This window comes from Perissodus microlepis, chromosome 3 (genome assembly GCF_051167445.1).
Source record: "Perissodus microlepis isolate ML-2025 ecotype Zambia chromosome 3, ASM5116744v1, whole genome shotgun sequence".
NCBI lineage: Eukaryota > Metazoa > Chordata > Actinopteri > Cichliformes > Cichlidae > Perissodus > Perissodus microlepis.
In genome coordinates, this window is record NC_140463.1 from 27,137,441 (window position 1) to 27,147,414 (window position 9,974).

The following is a 9,974-nucleotide window of genomic DNA, read 5'->3' on the forward strand; positions in this document are numbered from 1 at the left end:
GTCATAACTTCTTACCTGAAGCTCATTTCACCTGACAGTCGGACCTTGGGTCTCGCCACCTCCGCCTCCCCTTTCCCCCATCCACCTGCTGGCCTCCACCACTTGCTGATTTTACTGAATCTGTGAAAGCTCCACCATAGCCACTACCAAACAATTGAGTTATTTTTACACGTCTGCCAGCATCTGTCCAATCCGCCACCTTTCACTGTTTACACGGTTACGGAAAAAAAGACAACAACAACAAAACATCGGCCCATTTAAAACGAAAAATTACCATTTGCCCGGTGGGCCGATGGCCAGTCCAGCTATGGTATGAGGGGGTTTGTGAGTGAATGAGATCACACAGGACACACTGATCTCTGACTCTCTGACATTTAAGCTATAGGATTCAGTAAGAATGTGATCGTGTATTAAGAAGAGCATAATTGACAAAAACAATTTTGATGAAAAAGTATTCTGTGCAGCTGGTTTAAAAGGCATTTTGTTAAAATTAATTTTCTTTGAGTCAGGAGAGTTTTCTCTAAGCGTGACTTCCCAGTTTACTTCAGACCCAGCAACACACTCAGACAAAAACTGGTTCATCTTAAAGACAAAACTCCTAAACACAAACTCAACAATTTAGTGTATGCTGTAAAGTGCAGCAAGGAATGCCCAGACCTCTACATTGGAGAGACCAAACAGCTACTTCATAAACACATGGCCCAGCATAAAAGAGCCACCTCCACAGGTCCATCTGCATCTAAAGGTCAAAGGTCACTTTTTCGAAGATGCCAATGTTCACATTCTGGACAGAGAGGACAGATGGTTTGAAAGAGAAGTGAAAGAAGCCATTTATGTCCACTGTGAGCGACCATCTTTGAACAGAGGCGGTGGTTTATGACACCAACTGTCTGCCATCTATAATCCAGTTTTGAGATCCCTTCCCAGACGCCTTAATGCCCACTCACATCCTGGGCCACCTGACCTCAGGAAATCACATGATATCGTGGGGCCAAGTTTCACAATGAGCTCACCCGAAACCTTGGCTGAGTGTGACCCACACCCGCTTTCAATCTTAAAGCTGTTCTGCTTCACTGCATGTAGGAAGTGTCAGTCTTCTTACTCCTTCTTTCTTCTGGTCTACCCAAAGGTCTTCTCTAAATAAGTAAAATTCACTTTGTCACCAATAGTTTTCAGATATGCTGTGCAGTCTAAGAAAACATTTCCCACGTTATTACATCACACTCAGCACTCACAGTTGATACAAGCCTACAGATCTATTTTTGGTTTTCTGATCATTTCATTTGCAGCCTGGTCATCATCAGAGCAGACTTTTTTCAGTCTAGCAGCAGGGGCGACCGTGGCTCAGGGGGTTGGGAAGCTCATCTGTAACTGGAAGGTTGCCGGTCGGTTCGATCCCCCTGCTCTCTCTGTCCTGGTCGTTGTGTCCTTGGGCAAGACACTTTACCCTACCGCCTACTGGTGATGGCCAGAGGGGCCGATGGCGTGATATGGCAGCCTCGCTTCTGACAGTCTGCCCCAGGGCAGCTGTGGCTACAACTGTAGTTTGCCTCCACCTCTGAGTGAATGTGAGAGTGAATGAATAATGGAATTGTAAAGGGTGCCTAGAACAGCGCTATATAAATGCAATCCAATGCATTTAACATTTTACTTCTCAACTTATTTTATACACTGACTCACACAATTATTCAACAAATTATATAAAAAAAGTGTAAATTCACTATTTCACTATTTCATGCCATAAGGCAAGCCTATTCAAATGGCGGCCCACGGGCCACATGCGACCCAGAAGCAACCTGCGAGTGGCCCTGCCTGTGGTCCTGGCAGAAACACAGAGAAAACGCAAAAAATTAATTAATTAAATAAAAAATTTACAAATTCCTACAGTGTAGTGTAGACTGTGAATGCAACACTCCTAGTAGCCTAGCAATATTTAACCCACAATGCACCGTGATGTAAACATATTAAACTATCCTGGTAATGTATGATGTGACAACAGCGTGTCTTTCTCAGTCCAAAAGTGTAAAATTGACAATGAAAACCGTCGGTTTAACCCTGCCTGGACTGACAAATACTATAATATTATTCATTTTACTGCCAAATTCAAATGCCAAACCTATGTGTTTAATTTGCAGTGAATGTGTTACTGTACTTACGAAGGCACCACAATGACAAACACCAGACTTCCTGCACAAACTTTCCAGAGCAATCTTAGGAGAGGGCTGCAAAAGTACAGTTTAATTGCGAGTTTCACAATCTTACAAGCGGAGTTGTGCTACCATGGTGAGGGTCCTATACAGCCTAAGAGAGAGCTGCAGCAGCTTCCCTTCGTGTTCGCTGGATCTTGACGAAGAAGAAAAGGCCTTTCACAGATTCTGAAACAGTGAAATGCTGCATGCTGCCCATGGTGGATGCGATGATAAGTGATGAAAAAATTAAAGTAAGTGTGACATCTGCTATTGAAAACGTACCCCTGTCAGATATGTTCAAATGTTTGTAGAGTTGAAGTTCTGGCTTCAGACGAGCTTGAAATGCTGTTAGATGACCTGAAGAAAACTGATGTAATGTCTATAGTAGGACAGACATTTATTCACAGACAGAACTGATAATGCACAGTTGTGCATATATTTCCCTTTTTTTTTATGGCAAATTGCTCGGCTTACTACTGTGGGACACACAGCTGGCGAATTAATGTTCAAGAAGATTTCAGCTTTTTTTTGAGGAAAATGGTCTGGAAATGAAACGTGTCTGTATACTTGTGACGGGGTGCTCCATCCATGGCCTACCCTACTCTAACCCATGAGAAATGAGTGGTCAGCAAAATATTTATTTTAATTTGAAAGGGAATTATCAAAATGTTTTTTGTTATTATTTGAAATGTGCAAAAAAACAAGTTTGGTTATAGCTCCCTTTTTCTTTAAATTGACCTTTTGTCTTAATTATATTTTCGTGAAAGCCAAATCTATGCAAGACTCGGTAAAGAAAGTTCCAATTAACTGAATCGAATGCTTTTTCTGCATCGATACTGATTACCATTGCTTCTATTTTATTCTTTTGAATATGATTAATAATTTGTAATGTCCGTCGTACATTATCTTGTATTTGGCGCTCTCGAATAAAACCTGTTTGATCATTATGAATTAGATTAGGTAAGAACTTTTCTAATCGTCTAGCCATGATAGATGTAAACAGCTTGTAATCTGTATTAAGAACAGATATTGGTCTATATGACGCACATTCTAATTTATCCTTGTTTTCTTTTGGGATGGCAGAGATAATTGCTTCTTTCCAGCTAGAAGGTACTTGAGCCTTCTTTAGGACCCATTGCATTGTGAGAAGCATCATTGGTATTAATTCTTCTTTTAGCTCCTTGTACCATTCTGCCGTATATCCATCTGATCCTGGAGATTTATTTATTTTAACTTTACTTATTGCTATTCTTAGTTCCTTTTCTGTTATATCTTCAATCAAAGTTTTATTCTGTTCTTCATTCACTACTGATAAATCAAGAGAATCTAAAAAACTGTTAATTTCAACTATACTACTCTCTGTGTTATTAGCATAAAGAGTCTTATAAAATGTTTCAAATGCACTCTGAACTTCTATTGGTTTATTTTTTATTAGTTTTGTCACTGGATGTTTAATTTTTTGCACTGTATTATCTGCTATTTTCTTTTTTAGTTTCCAGGCTAATACATTCATTGCTTTTGATCCTCCCTCATAATACCTTTGTTTAAGAAACATTAATTTTTTTTTAATTTCATATGTAGTCAAATCATTTATTTCATTTCTTGTTTTCCTAATTTCCTCCAATATATCCTGTGTTGTTTTTCTTTTATGCCTTTTATCTAATTCTTCTAACTTATTTTGTAGCTCTTCTAATTTCTTATTTCTCATCTTTTTCTTATAAGAGGATATTGCTATAATTTTCCCTCTCAGGACAGCTTTTAAGGCATCCCACAGAATAGGAGGAGACACCTCACCATTGTCATTAGTTTCCATATAGAAGTGAATCTCTTTCTTAATTTGTCCTTTGAAGTGAGGATCATTCAGTAAGCTTGAATTTAATTTCCAATTATTGAGTTTTGGTTGCAGGTTTAAATCAACAGACAGGTATACTGGTGCATGATCGCTTAAGTCTATTGCTCCAATTTCACAAGTGTTTATTCTATCTTTATTTTTCCCAAAAGTTATGAAACTTTATGATAACCCTACGGCAAGGATTAAAATTAATGGCTACCTATCAAATAGTATTAAGCTGCAAAGAGGAACAAGGCAGGGCTGTGCGTGCTCACCATTATTATTTGCGTTATATCTGGAACCATTGGCTCAATATATAAGACAAAATAAAGAAGTAGAAGGTATTAATATCCATGAAAAGGAGCATAAATTAGCCTGCTATGCAGATGATATTTTAATATTTTTGGGTCAACCATCAAACTCTTTACCTAAATTAATGCAATCATTTGAATACTTTGGTCGACTATCTGGATATAGGGTTAATATGAGTAAAACACAATTGCTTAAGTACAACTATATTCCATCAGAAGAAATTAAAAATAAGTATCAATTAGCATGGCAAACAGAGTACTTTAAATAGTCATAATACCTAAGGATCTTACAGAACTATTAGAATGAAATTATTTACCAATACAAAAAAAAATTAAGGAAGATATAGCGAGATGGAATCTAATTCCATATTTAAGTTTATATTCGAGAATAGACTCAATTAAAATTAATATTCTTCCTAAATTATTATATTTATTTCAAACATTACCAATAGAAATTAACCAGAAACAGTTTAATGAATGGGATAAAATTTTGTCAAGATACATATGGCAAGAAAAAAGGCCCCGAATTAGATTTAAAACCCTACAACTTAACAAAGGAAAAGGGGGGTGGGGCTTACCTTCTCTTAGGGAATATTATTGGGCAGCACAATTAAGGCCTATGATATGCTGGTGTAATCCTTCATACGATGCTCAATGGAAAGCCATTGAGGAGGGTCTGACTTCCATCCCCATACAAGCTATTATAGCAGACAGCAGCCTGCAAAATTTAATAAAAACTATTGAAAATCCACAGATCAAGTTGACTTTTAAAATTTGGGAAACAGTAATAAAAGAATATAAACTAGAAGAGGATATAGCAGTTCTTAAGTGGTGCGCATATGACACACATTTTGCTCCAAATAAATTGGACACCAGATTCAAAGATTGGACATATAAAGGATTAACAGCTTTATGTATGGTAATGGAGGAAGGGAGACTAATTAGTTTTGATAAAATGAAAGATAAATATTCATTAGAAACACAGGATTTTTATAGATATCTACAGATGAGGCATTTTGTCAATAAAAAGATAAAAGCTAAGGCTGAATTAAGTAAACAGCTGCTAGACGTATTTAAAAGGGCATATAGTTCAAATAAAAATAGAGGTATTATAGGTGACCTCTATAAAGGATTAACAAATATGAAATTACACTCAACCTTGTATATCAAAACAAAATGGGAAATGGAGGGAGGAATAGAGATAAAGGAGGAAGAATGGAGAACAATATAGGCATATCAATGGAAATGTAGCAGCTCACAGAGCTGGAGGGAATTTGGGTGGAAGTGCCTGATAAGATATTTTATTACACCTCACCAAAAATCTCACTATGAAGGTAACCCTCCCGCTTGCTGGAGAAATTGTGGAAATACAAATGCAAATCACTATCATATTTTCTGGGACTGTCATGTTATTAAAACTTATTGGAAGGGAATACATGCAGCAATACAAGAGACATTTGGAAGATATTTACCTTTGGAAAGTAAAACTCTATTTTTTGGACTTATGCCAGAAGGATGGACAAAGAACGATAAATACTTGTTTAATATTTTACTGGCAGCAGGCAAAAAAGCCATCACAAAAAATGAACATCATCACTATGAACATGTGGATGAACATCACAATGGACCTTTACAGAATGGAGAAAATGACAGCAGATGTGAACTACAGGAGGGACCTGTTTGTATCACGATGGAAGAAATGGATGGACTGCATTAAAAAACGCAGGCCAGTTTTTGCTTTTGCTTTAGATTTTGACTTTGTTAACTACTAGAAGACTAGAGGAAATATTAGTTACATTAATGGAAACAAAAACACACTCCCTATATTTATTTATTTATTTTTCTTTCCTTTTTCTTTTTCCTTATGTATTTTTTATTTATTTTGTTTGTTGTTTCCTGTTTTGCTTCTTTTTCTTTTCTTCTTCTTCTTTCATTCTTATTGTATGGATATTTTACTTGTTTAAATATAGAAAAAAAAAAGAAAAAAATATATGTACTGACAGATAGCTGAAGTTGATGGTATTGTATAGTGATTCTAAAATGTCAATAAAAAAATAAAAAAAATTTTTAAAAAATGGACCTTTTGGCGTGCATTTTTGAGAGGTCACCAGATTTACAGGGGAAAAAAGAATTTAAAAAAATTACTTGTTTTTCAATACAGTTGTATGGGTTTGAAATTGATCATGATCTGCTGCTTACTGGCTGCAAAAAAAATATCTGGCCCAGATAAATTCCTCGGTTTGAAAATCTGGCCCAACTAACCTTTTAGTTGAATAGCCATGCCATAAGGGGTAAATAGTCATCAAAATCACTATTTATTGCCAACTACAGGCTAACATATAATGTAGATCAATCAGCAGTACTCTGGATTCTGTGACTTTATCAAAAACTGTGTGGCAGACAGGATGTGGACCCAAATGGAGGACTCGGGAGACTGATATAAACTTAAGCATCTTTAATGATGAACTTCTACAAGATACAAAACCACCACAGATCAGGCACAAAGAATTCAAAACAATAACTCTTCCAAAACAACCACAAAGGAGGAGAAACACAGTTATGCGAGAGCACGAAACAAAGGACAAGGAGAGACTGAGACAATAATACACAGCAGATAATGAGGGGAGAGGAAACAGGTCAGGACGGCTGAAACTAATCACTGAGGATGAGACAGGAGAAGTAGAACTAAACACAAAACACGAGTGACAACAGAACATCAAAATAAAACACTGAGACCAAGACTCAAAGATATGAAGTTGACAGAGACAGAAGACAAACATGAGACTGAAGAACAGAATGGAGCACAAAAGGAGATCAACAAACCTAAAACCACGAGGACGTCATAAACCCACAAAACACAGAAAGAATCTGAAGATCTTTGGAACAGAAGCTCAGAATTAAAGACATCAAATAATCTCAAAGATATTTGTATCATTTATAAAGAAAATAAAAAGGAAATAACAGGAAATTAAATATCAACAACCCAGAAAACACAACCATAATCCAAAGTTCAGCAAAAACGCAAACGTAGAGAAAATCTAAAAACAGTCAAAGACTCGGGGACCATGACAGACCTTTCTACCCTATGATGTGTCTTCACGTCCACATCACTTCCTCTTTTGTTAATTTATATTTTCCTTTTAAATTAGCAGTATTTACATTTCTCAGTATTTCAATAATCACTCTACTTTTACATTATTTTTATCATTTTAGTATTTTTATCTACATTTAATCCATCTGAAACAAACTATTCTGTGTCTTTAAATGTCCGCTAGGTTTCATTGATCCACAGGGAAAACTTAAATTTACAAAAACTACACAACTTGGAGACATTGTGTTCATAAAACGACTGAGTAAATATCTTTGCACATAAAAAAACACAACAATATATTTCTTTTACCAGGTTATAAAGCTGACTACATTCTTGATTTTAACTGGACATAATAACGTAAGATAATTTCCCATGATTAAATGCAGGGATTACTTTGGCAACCCAGTAGCTGTAAGATTCAGGTTAACCCAGCAGTAAGTGAGTTTAAGTTTAAAACTTACTGTTTAGAACAAATAAAATTATACGTCTCATTATTCCTGCGACTGAACCACTCATGCTGTCCTCCTCTGTCCACGCCTACAGACATGTCACACCCTTCAGTCTTCCCCTCTTTGGCCCACTTGTCATAGCAGACTACGTAGTCACTGACCCACAACCATAATCCCAGAGTGCATCTGTAGCTCAGTCCGATCCAAACATAGGGACTGTCAGCATCCTTGGCTTTTTCCTGGACCCATCCCTGCACCTCAGGGTTGGTGATAGAAACCAGCCCCTTGTAGTTGTTTTCACAGTAATTCAAGGCTTCTTCCCAGGTCTTGTTTTCTTTGATCAGGATCAATTTATCTGTAATAGTTAAAAAGAGAAGTTAAAGTGCAGTTTCAGTTATTTTCCTTTTATTTTCAATTTATTCCAAAATTAAAATTAGAAAAGTTAACTGCAGAAGAAAATTACAGATGACCAGGTTTACACTTATACAGATCTTCCTGAGAATTTTCTAGAAAAGTTTTCTTTTCTAGAAAAACAATGAAACAACAACAAACAACAAGAAAATTTTCTAGAAAAACAATGTTAGCCTTTTCTAGAAAAGGCTAACATTGTTATCTTTTTACAAAAAAACAGCTGAACATGAGAGGTTTTTGGACAAAGTGTGTGTTCTCCATTCTTTAAGCACCGGTTCGAGCACCGGTTCGAGCACCGGCACCGTTTCAAAAGTACCGGTTTGGTACTGGTATCGGATAAAACCTAAACGATACCCATCCCTAGTAATGACATTGGGATTTAATTTTGGAAAACAGAGAAAACGTTTGTACAAACTCACCATCATAACAGAAGAAGGGTTTTTCTTTGCCACATTCATCAGAGCTCCATTTTCCTGATCTGTTTAACAGAGTCATAGCACATGTCTTGCTGTTTTGTTCATCATTGAATAACTGCATATCCCAGTATCTGAAAGAGAAATCACTCCCATCTGACCACCTCCAGCTGTCTCTGAACAGACCGACCCATGCGCTAAACTTGAAGTCCTTAGACTTAATCAGGGCCTTCATTTCTTCTCCATCTACCTGATTCAGTCCACTGGCCAAGTCAGTGTGATTATATCTGCAGTAGCTCTGAGCCTGTGTCCAGTTCTTGTTCTCCTCAATCAAATGCAATGTTTTCTTGTCTTTCTTCATTTCTGTGAAACCAACAGAAAAAAACACAATGACATCCTTCAATTATTTGTCTCCTGAAACTTTTTTCCGAAATGACAATTATGTGATTACTTAATATCATGATACTATAATAACGTTTAGTAGTATTCACATCTCCTCACCATCATAGCAGATGAAAAACATAGTAATGTCACATGAAACATCTGCCAGCTTGCCTTCTCTTTTCCTCCCACAGTTGCCAGGATATGACTCCCAGTATGCTCTTCCACTCTGATCCCAGCTGCTGTCATTTTGAATGTATTTCACTCCTGGCAGAGACCAATGCCACATCATGTTTCCACCTGTGTTGTTCAGTCCAATCCAGGCTTCTCCTTGATTCTGTGCGGAGTTACGGAGTCTGCTCATGTCTGTCATGTCAAACACTTTGGCCAGGTCTGTATATTTCTCTCTGCAGTATCTCTGTGCTTCAGACCAGCTCTTGTTTTCTTTAATAAAGTGGTACTCATACAGGCGGCATGTAAAGAAGCAACACTGACCTAAAATAATACAAAAATTAGATGATAGAAAAATCTTGATCAGATAAACAATGATCTATATTCAGTGAATATTCTGGTAAAATATTGCAAATGTTTAATAAATCAACATTAATCTGTGTTCATTTTAAATTAAAAACAGTGTATTTGGTAAACAATCCACTTACCCATCAGAATAAGCAGATACAGACTCCACTGCATCTTAGATCTGACAGATGAAAGTGATGTTTTATTGCTCAAGGAAACAAAGATTTGAACAGAACTTCTTTGATGCACACTTTATGTCAGGAAAGAAAAGATGGATCAAGACAAGATGGTAGGAAATATGAAATAAATGTGAACCATTATAAACCAGAATAGATAATAATACAGCAGCTCATGAACAGGCTGATTAAACCATTTATGT

General features: G+C 36.6%; 1 protein-coding gene across 1 annotated transcript; it reads right to left on the bottom strand.

Moving 5' to 3' along the window:
- Nucleotides 1-7,750: 7,750 nt before the first annotated feature.
- LOC146390791 (C-type mannose receptor 2-like) lies at nucleotides 7,751-9,769 on the bottom strand. Its single transcript, XM_084923808.1, has 4 exons — nucleotides 9,736-9,769; nucleotides 9,197-9,571; nucleotides 8,702-9,058; nucleotides 7,751-8,226 (listed from the first exon to the last, which is right to left on the bottom strand). Exons 1-4 carry the CDS (start codon nucleotides 9,767-9,769, stop codon nucleotides 7,880-7,882), a joined length of 1,113 nt encoding a protein of 370 aa, XP_084779934.1. The 3' UTR covers nucleotides 7,751-7,879.
- Nucleotides 9,770-9,974: the final 205 nt, after the last annotated feature.

Bases quoted from the DNA above. Each gene is read 5' to 3' on its own strand.
- LOC146390791 (XM_084923808.1), bottom strand. From the start codon at position 9,769: ATGCAGTGGAGTCTGTATCTGCTTATTCTGATGG. The intron at 9,572-9,735 runs GTAAGTGGATTG...GTATTATTTTAG, and splicing joins GTATCTGCTTATTCTGATGG to GTCAGTGTTGCTTCTTTACA. The intron at 8,227-8,701 runs GTGAGTTTGTAC...TAACTATTACAG, and splicing joins ACCCTTCTTCTGTTATGATG to ATAAATTGATCCTGATCAAA.